Raw genomic sequence first — 23,379 nt, 5'->3', positions numbered from 1 at the left:
CTAATGCCCCTTTACTGAATGATGTGAACAATTCAACGGGCTGGGATCCCTAAGGATATCTCTCCCAGGCCTCCAGTTCTCTGGAGATGTTGGAGAAAGGAAATTCCCACTCTCTTAACTATTACCAAGTAGCCAGTCTCATCCTCTCAAAACTGTTTGCAAAATGCTTCTAAGATCGCCTCTACACGACACCAAGCACCCATTTTACAAACCGGGAGGCCAAGGGGTTGGGAATGTACACTGCAGAAGTACAAGGGTCGCTCGGCAGCACGAGACGCTAGCAGTGCAAAAGGAAAAAGAAGACGAGCAAGGGGAAAGAAGTCTGGTGGCCTTGGCTCCGGACTCTGCACCCTTGCTTCTCTAGCTCGCCAACCACAGACCCGCGGCAGCTCCGGGGCGGGGTTAGCGGGCGTGGGGCGGGAGCCAGCGGGTCATGTGACTCCCGGCCCGGAAGCTCTTGAGTAGGAGACACCACATCCCGGGTGACCCGAGTTGGAGCTGCTGGTTCAAGTGGTCTCCCGTGTCCGCCACTATGGCCTGGACCAAGTACCAGTTGATCCTGGCCGGGCTCATGCTGGTTACCGGCTCCATCAACACGCTTTCTGCAAAGTGAGTCTGGGTGAGGCCGGGGGGAGGGGGGGACCTGCTGGGCCGGTGGGTGCGGACGCCTGGCACCCTGTCCCCCGCCTGTCCGCTACTCTCCAACTCCACCAGCCCTCCACATTACCGAGAGCTCAGTCCGGCTGGTGTGGACGAAGGGGGTGAGAGGCCGGAAGAAAGCGGGCCTCTGAAGGCCACTCTGATTGGCGGTCACTTGTATCTCGGAGGCGTAGGGTTAGATCAGTTCCTCCCGGCAGGGGCTGGGGGCCTGCAGAAGCACCGGTGCTCCTGGAGTGGCTGAGTTGAAGGGATGGGCAAGCCAAGAGAAGGTGGCCAAGGGGTCGTTCATGGGGAAAGAAAGGGATTAGACTACATCTTGATGCGTAGTTGGGACTCTTATGTGACAGAGGTTTGGAGGCAGGAAAGAGACAGGCCAGCTCCAAGTGGCTTGTTGACAGCATGAAGTGCCTAGCTGGACTTTTTCCCTCCAGAATCAGAGGGCACACCGACCTGAGGACTTGTTGAAAGGGGAGAATTGACAATAGAAGAGTCTATGGTCCACGGGGACGTGTCCGTGAGTCTGGGAGCCACTCTGTGGGTCTGCTTACAATGAGAACACCCAGAAGGTACCAAGTGAAGCAGATAGTACAGATCAGTCTCAAAATGAAGCCACAAGGCTGACTGACCCACGGGATCAAAGAAAGTGTCTGTCTGGGAGAGAGGGGTCCTTAACACCAACTACAGTGGTACCTGGCTACTTCCGCTCTGGTGTGTGGGAGTAACAGTCTTCAGCAGGTTGGGAGCTAAGGCCCATGCATCCGAAGCTGAGAAATCCAACAAGGTCTCCTCCATTCTAGGCAGAAAGGTCTATCCTTTAACTTGACAGTTCTTTGTCACTTTGTCTGCCTCCGCCGCGGGACAAGGCCTTTCTTCATCTGTTTACCATCAGAAATCCTCAGTGTACCGGCAGCGCCTGTCCTTTGTCCAGTGTGACATGGGCAACAGTGAACAAAGCTTTCCAAGTCCAGCCTCAGTTTCTTCCCGGGCCTGGCTAGGAAAGAGAGTTGGTGTGGTGGCTCCTGGTCACAGGCCTCCAGGGCATCCCTCTGGGTTTCCTGGGTCTCTGCATTGAGAAGCTGGCTGTAAACCTTGCATAGCCATTTCTTATTTACTTCTCAGGCTTCTTGTGTCTAACAAAGTCTGTTGAAGCTGTGAAGTGTCCAGAAGAGAAGTGGGCACCTACAGTGTGGGAGGAAGAAGTGACCGGAGAAAGTCCCTGTCTCTGAGATATTTAACATCAGAGGTGGAAGAGACAGATGTGTCCGGGTGTGCCGGTCACAATGGGCCCCTCCCTTCCCCTAAAGGAGGGCACAACCTATGGAACCCAGAATAGGACCTATGCAGTCCTTGGGCTTATCTCTGGGTGTCTTGTGATGAGATTCTCACACCAGCCAAGGACTGCTCCTAATGTTCAGAGTGGCTATTAGCCGGTCCAGGCTGCTGTCCCCAGGAAGAATCCAAATGGTCATTTACTGGTTAGATAAACCAAGCTGACTCAGTCCTTCCTTTGAAAACCTCCAAACCGGTCAGGTAGGAAGCCAAGGGATCCTCAGACCCAGAAAGCCCCACCCTTTGAAACTGCTGGAGAGTCAGGAAGACTCCTGGTGAGTGTCTTAACCTTTGATCCTGTCCTTAGCCCATCACCTTTTGTGTGGCCTCTCCAGAGCCCCAACCCCATCCCCATCCTGAGATGGGGCCCAGAGCTGGACTGTAAACATGGTTCTAAAGGAAGCAGTGGGAAAGATACTCTGGGAGAAAGAAGGTTGGCAGGAGCAACAAGCTTACCAGGACTCAGGATACTGATTGACAATGGCATCCCTAGGTACAGCCGCAGCAGCCAGGGAAGCCAGTACAAAGCACCAGGAAACTGAGGCACAGAAAGGTTTAGTCACATGTAACTCCAACTCAGTTTCCAAGTGATGACTTCAGTCTGAGTCCAAGTATTTCAACTCTAGAATCCATACTCTAACCACCAGGTTTTGGAAGACTAGCTGGTTATTTATCTTTTGAAACACTGTTTCACTGTATAGTCCCTAGCTGGCCTTGAACACAGGACCTTCCTGCCTTCACCTCCTAAATAATGGGTTTACAGTCATACACCACCAAGTCCATGGCCATTTCAGTATTGTTGTGAACAGAAATCACCCAGTCTTATCCCTATAATTTACAAAACAAGTTGCTTTTTATGACTTGGCTTACTGATGTCAGGATTGTACCCAGGCCTCAACATCAGTCCCATCCTAGTCATTAGGACTGCCCCAAAGTCCAGCTCTGTGGGCCCCTCCACTGTGTCTAGAATGGGGACTCCTAGAAATGGCATCTTCTACTTCCACCCCCACCTTCAGGGTACCCACCTTATGAGACTAGACAGCAAGCTTCACCCAGGTCAGGGGATCCTGTCAGTCTTCTCACTTGCCCATCCTAAGAGCCTCTGGCAGACCTGGGCAGTGTCTCCTATGTAAGGAGCTCATTACTGCCTTTCCCAGAGTCCCCAGAGAGATTGGCAACTTCAGCTGAGGAAACGCTGCCTGTTCTGCAGGGACCACAGGTCAGCTCTCTTCTGCCTGCTCAGCATGCTTTAGAAGACCACAGAGCACTATCACATGCCCATAGGGAGAAAAGCCCACGCCTTAGCCTTGAATAATCCTACACCCCTCTCTGAGTGTTAGCTAAGGTCCCCTCCCTGGGAAGTTTTGCTTCTCCTTTTGGTGGCTGTTTCCTCGTCCCCTCACCAGCCACTTCTGCTGACCATATTCTTGAGCCAGTATGTCTGCCTGTGGCTGGTACCCATTTCAGGGCCTCCCTGTCCAGATGCAACTAAGGTTCTTCACAGGAAGAACCAAAGTCAAACAGGCCCTCGAGCTCCTAAGCTCCTGAGGCACCCCCCACCCCAGCTTCTCTGGGTTGAAGAGCCTACCCAGCCAGAGAAGGCTTATGAGCTTGACTTGCCTCCACCTGTGGGCAGGAGACCCTGTGTGGCATCAGCAGGCCTCTGCTAGAGAAGCTCCCACTGTCCCTCTGGCTTCAGGAGGAGGTCAGAGCAGTGAAATGGAGAGAGCATCAGATTTGGAAGCTGTGTGACGAGAATCTCTGCAGGAAGGTCTTCTCACCAACAGCAATGGAGGCTCACCAACCATGCACCCTCTCATGGACAACCTGTGGGTTCAGGAGGAAGTGGCACCAACTGTGCAGGAATCAGCAGTGACTGGACATTTCAGACGTTTCTTCAGTCTCTGTCATTCCTGGGCGCACAGCTAGAATGCTGCGCTTTGAGTCTGGACAAGGAAAGCCCTGCTGCAAGTGACTCACTGCCCAGCAGAGTTAGCTACCCCACAGCCTGCCTGCTGACACTCGGGGAACCCTGAGAGGAGCTGGCCTCTGCCAGCTGGGGATATACCCTCCTAAGGTGTCTAGAGAAAATGAAGGCCCATCTGCAGGGCTCCCTCTCTCCTCATCTCAGGAGGAATAGTCTAGAGTAAGAGGGTTGGGAAAGTTGAAGGGGGAAGGCACAGAAACTGGATGTTAAAATTTCCAGTACCAGCCCTGGCTACTAGCCCTGTTGTATATTGTGAGCCCTATGGCTCATCTTGGACTGTAGATATCTCCGCCTGTCAATAAGGATTTCTGCAGGATGACAGCTAAGTTTCTTTTAGTTCCACATGTCATGGCTGTGGAACTTTGGAGACAGAACCTTGTTAGCCTCCATAGACTGCGTGTGTTGTATTTTATAAAAAAGAAAAGAGCCAAGAATATGTTTGATAGAAGCACAGTATGGTGAGGTGGGAGGGGTACCTCAGGGGGCCCAGGCCCAAGCCTCCCTTCCCCTGAGGTACCAGCCGTACAACAGGTATAGTGTAGAACAGAGTTTATTTAGGGAATGGGACAAAGAGTTGGGAAGGAAAGAGGGGGGAGGGAGTTGAGAGAAGAGAGTCAGAGAATAAGAGAGTAAGGGAGGAGGGGCAAACAACCCCTTTTATACTAAGCCAGGCCTGCCTGGCTGTTGCCAGGTAACTGTGGGGTGGAGCCTAGAAGGAATGCACACCCTCAGGAACTTGTGAGCCAAAGCCCAGTGAGAGCACACTGAGCCCACCCAGAGGGAGGTGGTTCTGGTTGCCTGGGGAATGGGAGGGGAAAGGACATGAAATAATATATACCAAACACCCCAAAGGCCTGGTTTATAGGGCATGTGTTATCGACTAAGTTTGACATCTGTCAGCATTGGTCTGGGAATCTCTGGGACCCATCTGGTTCCAGATGTGTGTGACTGACCACTGACCTCCTGTGTGCCCTCTGTGTTTCTGACAGTAAACTACAGCAGGGCTAGACCACAGGTGTGACTGTTGTCAACTGGAAAAGCCCAAACTTCTCTCACATCCTGAGTCGCCCTCTGAAAATGACGGGCTTTATAAGGCTTAATCCGACCACCTACACTGGCTCTACACTGGCCTGGCACATGCAGTGCTCCAAGAGTTGCCGGTTAAAAACCGTGTTTGTGGTGGTGCATACCTTTAACTCTGGCAGAGGCAAGTGGATCTGTGTGAGTTCAAAACCAGCCAGGGTTACTTTGAGACCCTGTCTCAAAGGAAGGGGGGAAAAAAGTCTGTTGGGCTAAAGATTTGTTGGGAAGCACGGGTAGGCATCAGAGTGCCATCTGACTTTAAAGGTCATAGCTATCATCCTCAGATACTTTGAGGATAGAGTTGGGGTCTTATCTGTGAAACATGCATGGTGAGCTAAGACCCCCTGCTCTTGTCTCCTCCCAGGCCTGAAGACATGCAGTAGACTGGTAGCTGACACCTAGTCCCTTGGTTGGATAGGTTCTGAGATACAAAGAGATCCTATTTCTCTAGTCGGAAGCCAAGCAATACCTGTCCAGACAAACCAGACCTACCTTGTAGAGAAAGCCTAACTACTCTTAAGGAGAAAGTCTCAACTGGGCAGCAAGCCAGCTAACTCCCCACAAGACAGGCCCATACTGTTCCTGTTGCATCATCAGAGGCCACCTCAGACCTGTGAAAAATCAGTCTCATGGACGCTGGGCCTGGGGCCAAAGTATCTATCATACTCACAAGCTAGGGTCTGGAAGGCTCAGTCACTCAACAGAACATCAGGCTGTACAGGGAACAGTGGGTGGGGAGTGTGGAAGGACCTCTGCTAAACTGATTAAGACCTCAGTGAGTGTGGGACCAGAATGAGCATTAGATGTGAGCTGCACAAGCAGCCCAAGGTGCTTCTGGGTAATGTCCACACTGCTAGATCCAGGTCTAGAGGGTCTTCTTAAGTGTCAGTCTGTGATCTAAAGGTATAGCACCAGGATGAGAAAATGGCTTCCATTTTGTGCTTAGGTGGCAACAATTCAGAATGGTGGGCATAGTTGCCTGAAGTGTACTGGGAAGGGCTCCAGGCTGGGTTCTGGGCTGGATGGGGACCAGTCCCACCACTGGTCTCTGTCTATGGTGGTGCTCATTGGCATGTTACACTGTAACAGGTATGGCATGCATTAGGTAGTAGAAGGGCCTTCCGGGCTGTAAGGACCCGCTGATCTCCTGAGCCAGAGTGCCCTTCTAGACCAGAGGCTTGGGTGGTTGATTGGATAGATGGTAAGTGGGTTGGCTGGCTGGCTGGCTGGCTGGCTGGCTAGCTGGCTGGCTGGTTGGTTGGTTGGTTGGTTGGTTAGTTGGTTGATGTCAGGTCCCTACACATAGCCCAAGCTAGCCTCAAACTCACTGTGTAGCTAGCTCACTGATACTGAGCTCACATCAGGCTTGACCTCTTCAATGTTAGGCTTACAGATATGCGGCCTCATGCCAAGATGATCAAAGTCTTCATGCACTGGTCCCTTCAACAATCTAAAGAGTTCAAAAGACACCAAACAACTTACAATAAAGTTATCAGACATTGGAGAACAACTTCGCTGCCAATCTTGGTATGTCCCTATAATCCCACACTCAGGAACCTGAGGCAGGAGGATTTCAAGTTCAAGCCTAGATCATATAGTGAGACCTTGTCTCAGGGAAAAAAGAAAAAGGGGAGGAGAGACTCTTGCTTTTACCATGTGTGTTTAATACACTGAATTTTAAGTGGTGGCTTTAATTTTATTTTGAGGAGTAATGAATGTAACGTTTCATATAAACAACACTGATGTAATGTCTGATTTCTACACACTGTAGAAGCACAGATGCTCTGACTCTATGTTCATAAGTTGATGAAATATATCTTAAAACCCTTCGCCATGGAGACAGGCTCCTCTGAAGAACAGTGTCACCTGGGGCTGAGTCCAGCCAGTGGACGGTCCAGCATGCCGTCAGTCTGATCGTCCCTCTGTCTGCTGCAGGTGGGCTGACAACTTTGTAGCTGAGGGCTGTGGAGGAAGCCAAGACCATGACTTCAAGCATCCCTTCGTCCAGGTACCAGCGTTATCCTCCTGCCCATCTGCCAGGCTTTATCCAGGCACCCTTGCAGCTGGTCTCTTTCCTGGCCTGGGGTTGAAGCTACCCTTGTTCCCCAAAAGCTATGCACCTCTCTGCTTTCCTAGATTAGAAGCAGAGTCCCAAGAGCACTCCTGGAAGGGCATAGTTGTCTGTGAGAGGTCTGCATGAGTCCTAAGGAACGGTCACACTCTCACTGTGTCCCATCTGGACACGTGGAAACACTAGCTCTAGTGAGAAGAGTGTCTTGTACACCTCCTTTGAGCACAGAACTTTACAGGCATGGGAGCAATGAAAGATATGCCATTTCTGGAGTTGGAAGCCAGTCACCAGAGTGTCCAACAGGCCCTCCATGAGCCTTTGATTGTCTGGGTCTGTTTCTGTATTTGGATTGGAAAAGGTCTGCCTGATGGGTTGATTTTGCACTGTGCCACACCCCATAGGGTATCCAGTGAGATATTCTGGAGCCCCTGTGACATGCCTAGTAGCCTGTTTGGCCACCCACAGCTGCTCTGCCTGTGTCTTTTTGATGTTCTGGGGTTCTAACTAGCTCTTGTCTAAAATGCAGTTACATTAAAACAAAGCATAGAACCACTAAAGGTGGCCCCAAGCCTTTACCTCAGTGCAGATTCTTTGTGTCCTGTTCTTGTAGGCAGTGGGCATGTTCCTGGGAGAGTTTTCGTGCCTTGCTGCCTTCTACCTGCTCAAATGCCGAGCCAGAAGACAGTCGGACTCTAGTGTAGAGCCCCAGCAGGCCTTCAATGCCCTACTCTTCCTGCCCCCAGCCCTATGCGACATGACTGGTACCAGCATCATGTACGTGGGTAAGTAACCTGGCCAGTGGGGCCATGCTTAGGGACTTCCCGTGAGGCAGCATTACCCGAAGCACCCTACCTCTCCCCCACAGAATTCATCTGTGCATCTCCAAGACTTAGTAACGGCAAGCTTATCTTGTTCATACTTCCTGGGGACGTCTTGGTGGCAGCCAGCCTTTGCCCTTAACAGCTAATAATCAAGTCTCTCCTTTGCTAGCCCTGAACATGACCAGTGCCTCCAGCTTCCAGATGCTGCGCGGTGCAGTAATCATCTTCACAGGCCTGTTCTCAGTGGCCTTCCTGAACCGGAGGCTGGCACCAAGCCAGTGGCTGGGCATCCTGATCACTATTGCAGGACTGGTGGTAGTTGGCCTGGCCGACCTCCTGAGCAAGCATGACAGTCAACACAAGCTCAGTGAAGTGATCACAGGTGAGGCAGCTTCCTCCTGTTCCCTCCCCTCTGCAAGCCTACAGAAAGTTATCTCACAGAGTCATCCAGGCTCTCCCACCCATGAGTCCTGGGTTGGGTCACACACCTGCTCTTGATGGGTAGAAGTGTGAGGGAGACCAGAAGAATAGACAGGCAGCATGAAGAGGCTGTCTGGTTCCGTGGCTCACATTCATTCACAAATACAAACTGCTGGTTTGGAGCGGGACAGAAGGGCCAATTAGTGACATGTGCCCGGCCCCAAGCCTGTCTCATCCCAGTAACCAGACCCAGCAGGAACCATTGTAGCACACTGTACACTCAGCTGACTGCCTGAGCCAGGCGGATTCACATGTAAACCTGGAGTGAGGACCTACCTACCTCAACCACAGCTCTCAGGCCAAGGCCAGGGTCACTACCCCCAACCCTAGTCCCAGGGTGCCCTACTTGACCAGAGCCACTTTTCCTCAGGTGACTTGTTGATCATCATGGCCCAGATCATCATTGCCATCCAGATGGTGCTAGAGGAGAAGTTTGTCTACAAACACAACATCCACCCACTCCAGGCGGTGGGCATCGAGGGTACGTGTGGGCACAGGCCTGGGAACAGTGGCTGGAGGGAAGGGTCTACTGAGGCAGTGTGTGCTGTGACCCATAAAAGCGTGTTACAGAGCAGGCTGGTCACGTGATAGAGTGAGCCTCCATTCCCTAGAGGGACACAGGCGGGGCAGCAGAGACAGAAGGAAAGTACACCTCCTCCTCTAGAGGAATCGACAGCCAGGAAGGCGCCAGACAGGGCCCCAGTGCTGAGACCACCTCTTGCTGAGCAGTTCTGAGTCTCTTGGAGCCACAGCTGCCAACAGGCAGGGGGAAGGAAGAGGGGCTTCCTGACAGGGCTGTGGCTCAAGTAGCTAGCTGTGAACTTGGAAACCAGCGAATTGTCATTTGAGCGTAATGTCGGGTTGACATCAGGCAAAGGGACAGATTCCGGGAGTGGACAACAGGAACCTAACAAAGACAGTGGTTCAGAGATGAGTGCGCCTGTGGGCCTTGCTGGGAGCCCAGGCCGGGTGGAAAATGAGATGTACGTGTTTGCCCACCCCCCCAGGCTTCTTTGGCTTTGTGATCCTCTCCCTGTTGCTGGTGCCCATGTACTACATCCCTGCGGCCTCCTTTAGTGGAAACCCTCGTGGGGTGCTGGAAGATGCTCTGGATGCCTTCTGCCAGGTGGGCCGACAGCCCCTGATTGCTCTGGCTCTGCTAGGCAACATCAGCAGCATTGCCTTCTTCAACTTTTCGGGGATCAGTGTCACCAAGGAACTGAGCGCCACCACCCGCATGGTGCTAGACACCCTGCGCACCGTGGTCATCTGGGCCGTTACCCTCGCACTAGGCTGGGAAGTCTTCCATTCACTGCAGATCTTTGGTTTCCTCATCCTCCTTATGGGAACCGGCCTCTACAACGGGCTGCACCGACCACTGCTAGCCTGCCTGTGCAGACGCTGGCGACTTCCTACCCAGGAGGGAGAGCAAGAGAGACTGCTGGGTGACAGCCGGACTCCCATCAATGAGGCCAGCTGAGCCCACAGTGGGATCTCTGCTGCCACCAGATGGCTGAGGACATGCAGACTGGTGGGCTGTGAGTGCCCTGTCCCAAGGCCTCGCCCTTACTGACCTGTCTGAACAGTCGCTGCCAGAAAGGATAGGAGGACACCAGGTCCTGCTCTATTCCTGAGGCCTGTAATATTGGGACCCAGCCCCCACAGGCCCAGATATGGCACCCACTCTCAGCCTCCCCGTTCTGCTGCACTAGAACAAAATTGTGAGCTGGGATGGCAAGAATTTACAGCCCTAGTATTTCTGTTACACACTAACTTGTCATGGTAGATTATCTAGCTTATGAACCATAAGCTACAAAGAGCAGGTTCAAATCAGAACTAAGAGTCTGTTCTGCAAAGTTGGAAGATATTCATGAAGACTGTCTAAAAACCTGGTTTCTGGCTCAGCCGTGGCTGCAGGCTCAGTGTGTGCACCAGGTCTGACTGCTCTGCAGCACAGGTGTATATAATGTGTCCTTTGTGCCTTGCATCCCCAGTATCCTGTGGGCCTCTGATTGTCAGTAGCCTGAGAAAAGAGTAGCACACCGGTACCCCTCCTCCCCATGGTGGGCTCTTTGGTATTTTTGTTTTGATTTGGCTCAGGGGGTTTTGTCATTATATAGCCCGGCTATCCTGAAAGTCATGATATAGACCAGGCTAACCTCATACTCACAGAGATTCACCTAGTTCCTCAGTGCTGGAATTAAAGGTGTCGTCATCATGCCCAACTCCTCCTTGGTGTTTTGATGTTCTGTTCTTCATCCCCAAGGCCTCTCTGCCTGGGAAAGTCTAAAGGGGGGGATCCAGGCAGCCCTTGGACATCACCTCAGGAACTGTTTTGTTTTGTTTGAAACAAAAGTCTTTTGTGTAGCATCCGCATTCAACTTCTTACGTGTGGCCTAGAGCTGGCCTCAAACCCAGCCTCCCTGCCTCACCCTCCCAAGTGCTGAGATGGCAGGAATGTGCCACTGAGCCCAGCAGAGCAGCAGAGCTTCCATTCTAAAGGAGACCGAAGCCTGGACTTGTAACTTGTTTGGCAAGAGGAATCTGTGCTTACTACCAGCTTGGGCCAAAGACCTGAGAGACCCCTGATACAGGCAGCTGCACTCCCAGTAATCCAGACCCATAGTGTCACAGGATAACCGAGTCACCTGGGGTCTTCCTTACTAGGTAATCTGGCATCCCCAGCATTGGGTTAAATACTTCATCTTCACTCCCTCTTATGATAAGCTGCAGAGGCAAGGGCAGAAGGAAAAGCCAAGGCGAAGTGATGTACGCACAGAGCCAGCATCCCAGCCAGCCAGGTGTCTGAATCCAAGCCTATGGCCCATTACTATACAAGTCTCTGTGGGCCTTGGGGGTGGATTTCTATGGCTGGGCTAAAGACCCAACATACTGTTACCTACAGATGCTCTTACACTGAATAAAGGCAGCAGGAAGGAGCCCTAGGGCCCTGGCTGCCCTTAATCACAGCATTGCTTGTGGGAATGGCTGAGTGGCAACCCAATAGTAAAACGCAGCTTTCTTTGTGAGGGGAAGGGACCAGCAAAACCCCCAGTCTGTATTTGGTTCTGACAGAGTTTAATGGTGTGTCAAGGAAGGAATTCTTCCATTCCAGTTGCCCCTAGTCCCAGAGACCCAAGCGTCTCTGGACTAGTCTGTCACAGGGAGAAGTAAATAAGAACGCTGCCCATTTATTCAAGGTGACAGAGACAGTGTGGCAGCTATCTTGTACGGAAATAAAAACTGGGGCCCTACAATGTTGTTTTGGAGTTTATTTTTTAAAAAGAAAGAAAAAAATTGTCAATATTAGACATCTTTCTAAAATGAAAGAAACAGGCCTAAGAGTTATCATCTAGAAAAAAAAAGTTGAGTGTCAAAAGCATAAACGTCATTTACTCCTTACAGTGAAGACCCTATACCCCAGGACTATGGAGTGCTCAGCAGGTAGAAGCACTTGCCTTGAAAGCCTGAAGGCCTGAGTTCGAGCCCCAGAGCCCTCGGTGGGAGGAGCAAACTGAGTCCTGAATTTGTCCCCTGACGTTCACATGCATTCTGTGGCACACATGCACTCACATTCACATTCATCATACACATATGATAATAACAGTTCAAAACATCCCGAAAGACACAACACTGGTGCCCAGAATGGAAAGGGCTCCCCGGGGTGCAGCCATTACAAATGATACCAGATGCCCTGGTTCTTTGCCCATCCCGGTCTGCCGCAGATGGATAGACCAGAGCTGGTAGACAGAATAGCGCCTGCCACGGGCTGCCCTGCTTGTGGTAAGCAGGCATGTGTCACCATGCCCATCTGCTAATATCCTCTCAAAACCCAAGATCAGCAGGAGACTGGGTTACCGTTCTTGAACACTTTTGGTGCGGGGAGGTTGAGCAGGGTTTCTCTATGTAACAGTCCTGGCTGTCGCAGAACCCGGGACTCAATGTGCAGACCAGTCTAGCCTCACAGAGATCTTCCTGCCTCTCCCTCGAGAGTGCTGGGATGAAAGGTGTGCACCACCTACCCTGAACGTTGAACACTTTTTTAGACATAGGGAAACCGAGTTCTGGGGCAGTGGCACTATGGCGCTCCAGCTCTTAATCCTGTCATTGCTTACGGGAATGGCTTAGTGGCAGCTCAGTAGTAAACAAAACACTAGGCATCCTTAATGTTTGGGGTTTGGGAGCAGTATACGGCATGTGGGTCCGTGTTACCAGACAGACACAAGAACTGGAACGGTTGAGTGAGCTCAGATCCCGGGAACCTCAGAGATCTCAGACTGGCAAGATGGAGCCACTCCTACCTGCTCTGGAACATGTAACCATAACACCCCACTGAAGATCATGGGCACTGAATCACACAGCAGAACACCCGGAGTTCTTCTCCATGCTAATGAAGTATCTAGATAGCCCTGGGCCTTCAGCCAATCCATCTTCCTGGGTATTCCTTCCCACAAGAGGTATATAATCCCTGGTTCACCCCAAATAAAATACATACATTCACATCCATCATTAAACAAAGCAATAGGAAAAAGCAAGGATTGTCTCAGAGAGTTGCTTCATTCAGAACCAAGGTGTGGGAGGCCTTCGACCAAAGAGCTGTGCCTCTTCTCCCCTCCAGCCCCTCTGGCACACTCAGCCAAGTTCCCAACCAGGCCAGTTTCCACTTGTCCTGAGCTCGACCTCGCCCTCTCCACCTGGCATTCCCAGGTGCCGGAGGGGAAAGGTAAGACCTTGGACCCTCTTCCCTGACTTAGTGACAACCAAGTACACAAAGAGAAAACCATGAACCACAGCATCCGTCCCAAACTTCCACTGTTTCCCCTTCTGGTCTGGCGAAGAACTCCCATTTCAGGTTTCCGCCCTGGCTCCTTCTGGCGCCCCCTACCGCCGCAGAGCGGCAGGTTACATTACAACAGTCCAATTGGTTCAAAAGCCAAAATATGCAAAACGGTCCATTAATAAGCACTACCCTCCTTTTATACCTAAACCACACACCACTACCGTTTCAGAGGCAGCTTCTTTCATCAGTTTCTTGTGAGTCCAAGAGTCTGTCTTCACTCTATCTTTTTACTTCTAGTTTACTAAAGGGCTATCTGTCCAAAGTTGACTTCATAAATGAAGATTGTCTCTAATTAACAGCTGCTGAGGATCTGGATTTCTTCAGTGGTGGTGGTGTGTGTTGGGGGGGGGGCATCTTTCTGTGATTTGACTGTACCTGAAAGGACTTGGTGAGAACCTTCCTTTCTTTCCTCTCTCTACAGTAAGCATAAAATTTTGAAGAACTAAGATGATATATAGTGCACAACTATCATCAGCCCCAGAACTGCTTTCACTTCCCAACTAGAAACTGTGCCCATCAAACAATAACTCCATATCCATCCTCCCAGCTCCTAGCAACCACTGTTCTAATTCTGTCTATCTTAATGAATTTGACCACTCTTGATATCTGCCCCATCTCATTGGAATCATGGACTAGTGACCTTTTTGTGACTAGCTTATGTCACCTACCATAATGATTCCAAGGTTCATCCAATGTAGCATATGACAGAAATTCTTCCCCTTTTTAAGGTAAATAATATGCCATTATCTATTCATTCTCTTTATTCATTTGCTGATGGACAGTCAGGTACTTTTCACTGGTTATTGTTAGTAAAATTGCTGTGAGCATGAGCATACATGTATCTCTTAAAATTCCTGCCTTTAGTTCTCTTGGATATATATATCCAATTATATATCTAATTATATATCCAATTATATATATACCAAATATATATATATATATATATCCAGTTATATATATTATATATAGTGGACTTCTGTATTATATAGTAATTCTATGTTTAAATTTTGTGTTTGTGGATAGCATGCTGGAGATTGAACTAGTTGGCCGTTGTTTGTTTATTTGAGGCAAAAATAAAAGAAAATCTTACTCATAGCTCTGACTAGCCTGGAACTCACTATGTAAGTCGGCTATCCCTGAACTTGTAACAAACCTGCTTCCCAAGTGTTAGGATTAAAGAAATCCACAGATGAAGTCAGAGCACCTGTGGCCCAATCATCTCCCAAAGTCCCCACCCCTGAATACTGCTGCACAGGGGACACCAAGCTTTTGGAGGATATTTCAAATTCGAACCATGACACATTTTCATAGCAGCTGCGCCATTTTACACCACCCACCCCAATGTTCCACAAGGCTTCTATGAAACCACTGATTATATAAGTATTTTCCTGATTAGAGAGTACACGTTCATGATAGATCATTTAGAAAACTCAAAAAAGCAAAATGACAAAATTGAAATTCTCTTTATTCTAATTACGGAGACATGACCTGAATTCTTATTACTCCCAGGAGAAAGGGAAAAGCCGGTTTTTCTCGGACAGTTCCGTCATTGTGTTCGATAGCATGGTCCAAGAATAGTGCTGGCGCCTGCCCTGCCTGAACCTTGTCCTCAGATCCCATGGTCCTGGCTGTCCCCACGACCCTATCTTTTGAAAAAGTCACAGAGGCAGGGTCGGGCAGTCTGTTTCCGCATTTTTAGAGCCACCCCAATGTTTGATAGGGAAACGTAAGACGTTTGAGCAAATGAGCTCTACAAGCCCACCACCCACATAAGAACTGAGAGGTCTTTTAGTCTAGAGTCCTGAGAAAGTGAGTCTTGTCAGTCAGAGAAAAAGTGAGAAAGTCCCGCCTTCTTTCACTTCTCCAAGAACCTATTGGCTGACTCTGCGGTTCAGCCAATTATTCTCATTGGTTTTTCCGGGTGTCGCTCCACGCTGGCATTTTACAGCCAACCACTGAGAGTCGGGAATTTTTTAAATGCGGTGGGCGGGGCGGGTAGGTTTTTGAACTGTTGGCGGCAGAGTTCCGCCGGAGTTCAGAACGCGCAAGGTCGGCTCGCCCTCTGGTTCAGTTTTGGCCACAGCACCCGGAAGGCTCAGGGGAGGCGGCGGAGCCGGGACCCTCGCGGCCAGCCATGGGCCCGCGTCGCAAGCCGAGCACCCCGACGAGGCGGCCCTCCAGCCCGGCGCCCGGACCCTCGCGACAGAGCTCCGATGTAGGTAAGCGGGCCTTCCCTGCACCGGCGCGGGGCAGCAGAGGGACGCCTGCCCCGGCCAAGGCTTGCTGCTAACCACGCTTGGGGTTACTGGTTTCTTTCCTAGCCGTTTTACAGCCGGAGAGAAAAAAAAAAAAAAAAAAAAAAAAAAAAAAAAAAAAAAAAAAACGAGACGCAGACAAGACACCTTGAGCAGAGACACACAACTCATTCAAACGGACACGGGATCTTTTTTTGAGTTTTAGGATTTATTTAATATTTATGTACACGTATGTGTGTGTTGCATGTGCGAAGGTGTTGGCGACGGCCAGAAGAAGGCGTGGGAACCCCGGAGCCGGAGTTAAAGGAATTGTGAGCTGCCCAGTAAGAATGCTGGGAACAGAACTCGGGATCCCCTGGAAGAGCAGCCTGCGCTATTAATGGCTGAACCGGCTTTCCAGCCCCTACTTTTTTGTTATTATTTATTTGCAGTGCTAGAGATGGAACCCAGGACTCCGTGCTTGCTAGGCAAGGGCTCTATTATAGAACTACATCCCAACCTTCTATAAGAAGGGCCTCAGAATTAGATTGACACGCCTGCTTCTGCCTCTCTGGTGCTTGGATTAACAGCAGGCACCACCACATTCTCTTTCTAACTGAGGTATGGTGAGGCTCTAAGGGATGTTTGTACCACTGCAAGAGCTGATGTATCTGTATGATTTCCAGTGTAGAAGCAAACTTCCATTATCTAAGGGAAGCGTTTTACCTCAGATGCGCTCACACACTAATTGGCTCTCCTACTGCCCTTGTCTAGTAAAGTTGTTTCCAGCTACTTGGTCCTTTTTTCCTTCCTCTTCCACTTCCTCCAGCCTAAGCCCTCCCACTCAGGCCTTGTCAGGCTGTCCCTTTCCTTTCTCAAGTCATCCCTTTTATGTGGGCTCATGCACATACCTTCCTTTTGTGGTGCCAGGGCCTTTGTGTTGTTCTTGCTACCTTGCTACGTAACAGCTTACAGCCATCTGTAACTCCAGATGAGATCCTTCTGGCCTCTGCAGGCACTGCATACACAAACATACATGTAGGCAAAACAGAGACACATACACAAAGAATAAAATAAAACCATTTTTGGTGTGACAGTGACTTCTGTGTATCCCCGGCTAACCTTGCACGCAAGACACCCTGCCTCTGCATCCCAGGTGCTGGAATTGTAGATGAGGGCCCGTGGCCCTGGATGGAAAGAGCCTTAGTATGTAAGTCCTGCTCCACATTCTCTGGCTCCCAACTGCTTATGTTGACTTTTGAGACCTGGCTTCAGATGTGTTTTGTCTTCATCGGAGATGACACCCAGTTCATCTGGTGTCATCACCGATGGGTTCCGTTTCATAAACACCTGTTCTTGCATTGAATCTTAGAGCTCTCTTCCTCTTATTTCTCAAAAATCTTTCTTTTTGGGGAAGAGAATAAGGTTTCAGCAGTTTAGGCTTCTATCCCTGCCTCTCAAGCGACGGATTGCAAGCACACAGCAAGGCACCCAGTTCCCTCCTCTATTCAAACTCCTTGGGTATAGTTTATTTGGATTCTTGAGTTTGGCTCCTTTCTCTTCTGGTGTTGGTCACGTTCTTTGGTGGTCTCTAGTTGTATTGCCTTTATTTTTCTGTGAGTGTGTGCCTGGTAACAACACCCCACATCCCCAACAACTGGGATCCTGTAAGTGGTGGGGAGGAGGAGGCAGCTATTCGTAGTTTATCTCTTAGTTATGGTGCATCATAGTTAGCTTCGGCTGACAGCCTGCTACAAACTTAGTCACCCAGGGAAGGGGAACTTCAGCTGAGGAATTACTCTGTCAGACTGGCTGACCTGTGGCCATGTCTGTGAAGCATTTTTAAAAATTGTTTATTGATGTCAGAGGGCCCAGTCCATTGTGGGTGATGCAACCACCTCCTATCTGGGTAAGTGGGCTTGAACTCTGAAAGCTAGGGGAGCAGGTCAGTAAGCAGCATTCCTCCAAGGTTTCTGCCTCCTGTCCTGAGCTCCTGCCCTGGCTTCTCTTGATGTACTGTAACATGTAAGCCAAATAAACCCTTTCCTCCCCAGGCTTGGAGGTGGTGTTTATCACAACAACAATAACCAAAGCAGAGCAGGTCCTCCCTCTTTGTCCTCAATGTCTCCTGTGTCTTTGGCTCACCCATGATTAAGTCCCCACCACCTGCCTGGCACAGCCACCTCTGCACTGTCTACGTCTCCCTTCTTCCATCTTCCTTGCAGTGTTCCTCATGCTTGGGGTAGAATCTTCTTTTTTGGCTAGACCTTAAATAACCTAGCTAAAGCTAAGTGTTCCTGTTTTGCAATACTAGAGATTGACCCAAGGGCCTTGTATGGACAAGGCCAGTGCTCCCCCGGCCAGTTCTTATGTGTGTGCTTTTGTTTGAGCCAAGCTGCTAGTTAATCAGGCAAATTCTTCTTAATAAGTCAGTTGTTTGTATTTATTGACAATTATACTATTTATTAATTTAGCTTTCATTATCACTTATTTATTGCACTTAATGTCGTTTATCCCAATAACTAGCACTTGAGTTGAATTTAACTCAGCTATCTCTTTGTTTTTAAGGTTTATTTTGATTTAGGGGGCCTGGAGATTGACTTAATAGTTAGGAGCACTGGCTGCTCTTCCAGAAGATGACGGTTTGGTTCCCAGCACCACATAGTGGCTCACAGCCGTCAGCACAGTGCCAGTAAATCTGCCTCCTCTGACTTCCGCAGGAGCCAGGCACACACGTGTGGCACAGACATATGCAAGCAAAACACCTACTACACACAAGTTTTTTATTATTATTTATATGTGTGAGTGTTTTACTTGCATATGTGTGTGTGTATACACATATACATATATTATAGATAGATAGATTGATATACACACACACAAAGGTCAGACACAGCTGTCAGAATGTTGGATTTTCTGGAATTGGAGTTAGATAGCTATAAGCCATCATATGGATGCTGGGCTTCAAACCTAGGTCCTCTACAAGAACAGCAAATACTCTTAACCAATGAGCCATCTCACCAGCCCAATTTTTATTTCTAATCATATTATGTGCATATTAATACAGGTGCCCAGAGGGACCAATCACCACCCCCCACCCAGCCCCAAAGTTACAGGCACCTGCCATGGGTGCTAGGAACCAAACTTGGGATCCTCTTTGTAAGAATGATATGCGCTCTGACTACTGAGCCATCTTCAGACTTTAATTCCTGTGGCATTGTTGTTTTCTACTAGATCTATTTCAGGTTATTCATTTGCCTGGGATGAATTTGGGGTATATCATTCAGGTTTTGAGGATATTTTTGTATTTTTTATTTTAAGTAGTCTAATATCAGTTAAGTTTTTTCTTCAATATTTTAGAGTTAGAAGTGGTTTTTTTTTCTTTGTCTGTGTTGTGGGGGATTGAACCTATGGCTTCATGCATGCTCACCAAGCACTTTACCACAGAGCCATAGCTCCAGAGCGGAATGGTTTTGTTTTGTTTTCAATTTTGTATTTTTGTTTTCTAATGAGAATTTGAATTTTTACCAAAGTCTGTGACGTCACCATCCACCTTCCTGACAATAGCACTGAGTTTTGCCATTTCCACGGTCCCAGCTTGGTCTCTAATGAACACTGGCCGACTGTCTCCACTTCCCAGGGCTCCAGTGTAATCAAGATGCTTTTGCACTTCATACTGCCTAATTCCTTCCAGTTAATAAAAAGAAAGACAAAGACCTAAAAACTGAAATAACTAACTTTCCAGTCTGGTGAGAAGGACATGAGCTCTATGGGGCCTGACAGGAAAGGTCTGTAGGCAAGGGTGTGAGAAAGGCTCTATGGGAGTTAGCATACAAACCCAGAGGCCCAGACCATTTCGTAAGCAGATGCTGCTTGCTCTGGGGAAACAGTTCCGAGCTGACGCCTGTTGACTTTGTGAAGGCTGTGTCAGCTGAGCTGCAGAGCATCGCTTACCCCACTGCTCCTGACCTAACTCTCCCACTCAGGCGCTCAGGCTCTGCGCAGAAGACGGAAATACCTGTGGCTTAAGGAAGTCAAGAAACTGCAGAAGAGCACAGACCTCTTGTTAAGGAAGAGGCCTTTCAGCCTCGTTGTGAGTTCTGGGGACCTTTACTCTGACCTGGGCCACCTTTTCTTTAACTCTCACAAATATGGGGGAGGCTTCTGCTTCTCACTGACATGGCTGGAGGTTGTCTAACCCTTTGAGGCACTGCACAGCCTGTTTTTATGGTATTGACTTCTCCTAGTTACCTCTGACTATAATAGAAACTCTCATCTAGTTTGTCTCCCTACCTTGAGGCTGCCTTTTTTCCTCACCACCGATAAGCTCTGCCAGTTCCTGAACTCCTGGGTGTCAGCACGTACTCTGAGCCAGGCCAACACATAATGGTAGAGATGCTTGGAGAAAGAGCATCCACTCTTCAGTCACGGTTCTGTTGCTCTCTACCCATCCCCATCTCACTCTCCCACAGGTAAGAGAAATATGTGGGAAATTCAGTCGTGGTGTGGATTTATATTGGCAATCCCAGGCCTTGTTGGCCCTTCAAGAGGTAAGAGGGTGGGGGGGGATGAGTGAAAGCAGAGAGAAAGAAGTACATCCCAGAATTCCACAGGACTGCTTATGGTATACCACAGGCTGCTTCTGTCCTTCTGAAAAAACAGCCAACACGTAACATGAGGGTGTTGGATGGGTCTGATGGGTAGCCCCCCTGGATTCACCTTATTCTTTGCTTCAGTCCTTTGAGTCAGTATGTCTCCAAGAAAAGACAGTCCAGGTCCTTCATCTACGTCCGTCTCCTCTTGCCCCAGGCAGCAGAAGCATTTCTCGTTCACCTCTTTGAGGATGCCTATCTCCTCTCCTTGCATGCTGGCCGAGTCACGCTTTTCCCCAAAGACGTGCAGCTGACCAGGAGGATCCGAGGCATCGAGGGAGGACTCGGCTGAGCTGGCAGTGTGATGTGTCCGTAAGTCTTTCCCGCTCCTCAGAGTGCTGCTTGTTGCTGGGAGAGAAGATTGCTCTGAAGGGGGAGTGTCATCACACCCATCCTTAGTCCCTTGCCCTCTCACCTGTGCTCCCTAATGAAGGGCTTTCTCAACTGCTTGGAAGGCCGTGTCCCTTTGTGCAGTATTAAGATAAGAGCGATGTAGTTAATGCTTGTAACCCAGCAATTGGGAAGCCCAAGCAGGAGGATAAGGAGCTCGGGACCAACATGACATGAGCATCTCAGGTGCCAGGTAGATGTTTGCCAGCACTATATAGTGAGATCTTTTTAAAAATTAAGTGAACATATGAGTTATGCTCCATGTTTCTGATAGTACATCTTGCCACTTTACCAGGACCAGATCTCCCCCACTACCACCACCACCACTGCCTTAGTAAGTCTTACTATGTAATTCTAGCTGTCTTGAAACTGTATGGAGTAAGCTGGCCTCAAACTCACAGAGGTCACCTGCCTCTGCCTCCTGAGTGCTTGGACTAAAGGTGTGCCCAGCTTCGGATTTGGACCTTCTAATTTTAAAAAGAAGGGGGCTCTGTTGTTTGTTTGTCTTTAGATGCCTTGTTAGTAAATGTGATTCCTAAATCTCAGAGATGATACCTGGAACCTTTTGGAGCTGCCTGAATTTTGCTGTTGTGAGCAGTGATGACCTTTCAACTACCTTTCTAAAGAGAAGACTGCGGCCTTCATCCGACAGCTTCCATGGACATGAATTTTGTTTGCAGGCCAAAGGTCAATGTGGTTTGTGAATTGCTCAACTACATGACTGTTTGAGGGTTTCAGATGCATGAAATCTGCCATGATATGAGGGATTGTTGCTATTTTAGTCTTACTGTGTGCTTTTACAATGTGTATTTGTGCTTTTATTTAAAATATAAGGGAGAAAAATCTGAGTGAAATGCTTGAATCTGTTGTATGGAAAGCTGTGGCAGTCCTGCCAGACAAATGTCTGCCTTCCAGATTGACCTCATCCTGCCTGTCAGCAAACATGCAGCTTTTCAAAACTTAAGTAGAATTACGTACAGTCTTTTCTTCCTTCCCTTCAAGGCTAGAACTTGAATCCAAGTTTTGTACATGCTAAGCGTGGACTATAATGTTGAACTGCATCCACAGCCTAAAATAGATAGTCTTTCTGGTTCCTACCAGTAAATTCCTATGAAAAACATTCAGAAAGTCTCTCTCAGAATTGGACATTTTATTCTTAGCTGTAAATCACATGAAATGTTATCAGACCAGTCTGGGAATTTTACAATGTGTTTTCAGTATTTTTACAGGTTACTTTTAGCTTATTTAAGGAGAAATAATAATTAAAAAAAAAAAAATTCCTTAGTGAAAATTTGAAATAAAGTTACTGTGATAAATGTTATTTTTCAGTAAATAGTAAGCTCATCACTTTACACTGTGCGAAGCAGTTACAACATAAACAAGAGGAATGGGCTGCGCAGATTTGCCACTGATGGGAGGAACATACAGAAAACCTGCCCTCGGGTTGTCGATAACAGCAGTGTAAGGGGTTTCCAGTAAAACGGGCCATGCTGTGGTGAGCGCGGCAGTGAGCACAGGCTCCTGGTGGAGACATGGCAACTAAGCTCAGACCGAAGCCAAGTTCCAGGCTTCGCCATCCAATCAGATGCGCGCAGACATCCAAGTAAAGCTTGTCTGGTCATTTTAGTATCTTTTTCAAGTGCCGAGCAGGATCAGTGTTCTCAGCGCTGCAGTGTTTACATGAGAATAAGGGCTTTGTATCCTGGTAACCTGTAGTATTATAGTAACCTAATGCGTGTGATGGTTTATCCTAAGTTTTAACAGCTTACTGGAGGTTTCTTACTTGCATGTGGAAGTCGGACGATCTCTGGCATTCCCCAGGATCCACCTGTCTCCACCTTCCCAGTCTGGGATACAACCATATGCCGTTATAGCTGACTTCCATGTGGGCAAGGCAAGCTCTTTACCAACCGAGCCATCCGCCAGCCCAGTGCTGTGGGGCTTTGTGTGGTCTGAGATCTCTCTGCACATGTACTGAGGGGTTGTGGATGCTTGGTCTTGCATGGCTCAGCTGGGGAAGAAGCAGTGGGCTTTGCAGGCTGTAGTCTGGCCTTCCCAGTTGATAACCATATCACAGCCATTAGCTGCTTATATCCCTCCATCTTCCCTACCATGACACTTTTTCCCTGAACCAAGAGCCCAAATAAGCACCCCTACCTTAAGCTGCTTCTGTCAGGTATGTGGTCACAGTAAAGTTAGCTAATATGAAACCCCGCTTCTCATTCATTAGTCTGTCTGAGACAGGGCCCTGCCATGTAACCAGATTGTTCTTGAACTTGTGATGTTTCTGCCTTGGCCTTCCAGGAGTCAGGAGTGCAGCACCCACAGCCTGGTTTCTGCCCTTCTCTACTAGGAGTCTCACCTGTCCCTAACCTTCTCGTTGAGTTTATTTCTGCTTTCACATTTTTAATATCCAAGGCCTTTTTCTTATTTTTTGACTATTTTTTTTAATGCGTAAAATGCCAGTCAGCACTTGATTCAGTAAAACAAACAGTAAGCCACTATAGCTGTTGGAATCAAAGAGGTATTGATGGAGAAGATGGAAGGTCAGGGAGCTGATGGCGTCACAAACCCACCCTCACTGTGGCTCTGTAGGAGTCATGGCCCCCACTACCATAGTGCTGACCTATGTGGCTGCTCCTGGCTACCCCCATGTGAACAGAGCACCACGCCTGTCAGCTGCTGTCCCCCAAAAGCAGTGCTAAAGTAGGAAAAGAAGGTATCACTTTGCTCCTGCTTTGCAGGTTCTACAATCATCTCCCATTGGCAGAACCTAACTAGGTGGTAGGACTTGGTGCATTCTAATTTCCCTAGAGAATGCTCAGATGAACG

The 23,379-nt window shown here is 48.9% G+C and overlaps 2 protein-coding genes across 3 annotated transcripts; both read left to right on the top strand.

Annotated features, from left to right (window-relative positions):
* Positions 1-478: 478 nt before the first annotated feature.
* Positions 479-11,586, top strand: SLC35F6 (solute carrier family 35 member F6). Its single transcript, XM_080929163.1, has 6 exons — positions 479-609; positions 6,995-7,067; positions 7,741-7,912; positions 8,121-8,333; positions 8,802-8,912; positions 9,439-11,586. Exons 1-6 carry the CDS (start codon positions 533-535, stop codon positions 9,909-9,911), a joined length of 1,119 nt encoding a protein of 372 aa, XP_080785289.1. The 5' UTR covers positions 479-532; the 3' UTR covers positions 9,912-11,586.
* Positions 11,587-15,337: 3,751 nt separating this feature from the next.
* On the top strand, positions 15,338-21,401 carry CENPA (centromere protein A). Of its 2 annotated transcripts, none has more exons than XM_080923564.1 (5): positions 15,338-15,490; positions 19,492-19,598; positions 19,978-20,055; positions 20,315-20,469; positions 21,094-21,401. In XM_080923564.1, the coding sequence occupies exons 1-4, from the start codon at positions 15,406-15,408 to the stop codon at positions 20,447-20,449; spliced, it is 405 nt and encodes a 134-aa protein (XP_080779690.1). In that variant the 5' UTR covers positions 15,338-15,405; the 3' UTR covers positions 20,450-20,469; positions 21,094-21,401. The 2 variants fall into 2 exon arrangements, with proteins under 2 accessions (XP_080779690.1, XP_080779689.1); XM_080923563.1 differs by having other exon boundaries at positions 21,059-21,401.
* The last annotated feature ends 1,978 nt before the right edge of the window (positions 21,402-23,379 follow it).

Source organism: Micromys minutus (assembly GCF_963924665.1).
Source record: "Micromys minutus genome assembly, chromosome: 1".
NCBI lineage: Eukaryota > Metazoa > Chordata > Mammalia > Rodentia > Muridae > Micromys > Micromys minutus.
This window is presented reverse-complemented; position numbering and strand designations above follow the sequence as displayed.

Coding starts and splice junctions, on each gene's coding strand:
- CENPA (XM_080923564.1), top strand. CDS start 15,406: ATGGGCCCGCGTCGCAAGCCGAGCACCCCGACGAGGCGGCCCTCCAGC. Junction 15,491..19,491: donor GCGACAGAGCTCCGATGTAG/GTAAGCGGGCCT, acceptor TCTCCCACTCAG/GCGCTCAGGCTCTGCGCAGA. Junction 20,056..20,314: donor CCTTGTTGGCCCTTCAAGAG/GTAAGAGGGTGG, acceptor CTCTTGCCCCAG/GCAGCAGAAGCATTTCTCGT.
- SLC35F6 (XM_080929163.1), top strand. CDS start 533: ATGGCCTGGACCAAGTACCAGTTGATCCTGGCCGGGCTCATGCTGGTT. Junction 7,913..8,120: donor TACCAGCATCATGTACGTGG/GTAAGTAACCTG, acceptor CTCCTTTGCTAG/CCCTGAACATGACCAGTGCC. Junction 8,334..8,801: donor GCTCAGTGAAGTGATCACAG/GTGAGGCAGCTT, acceptor ACTTTTCCTCAG/GTGACTTGTTGATCATCATG.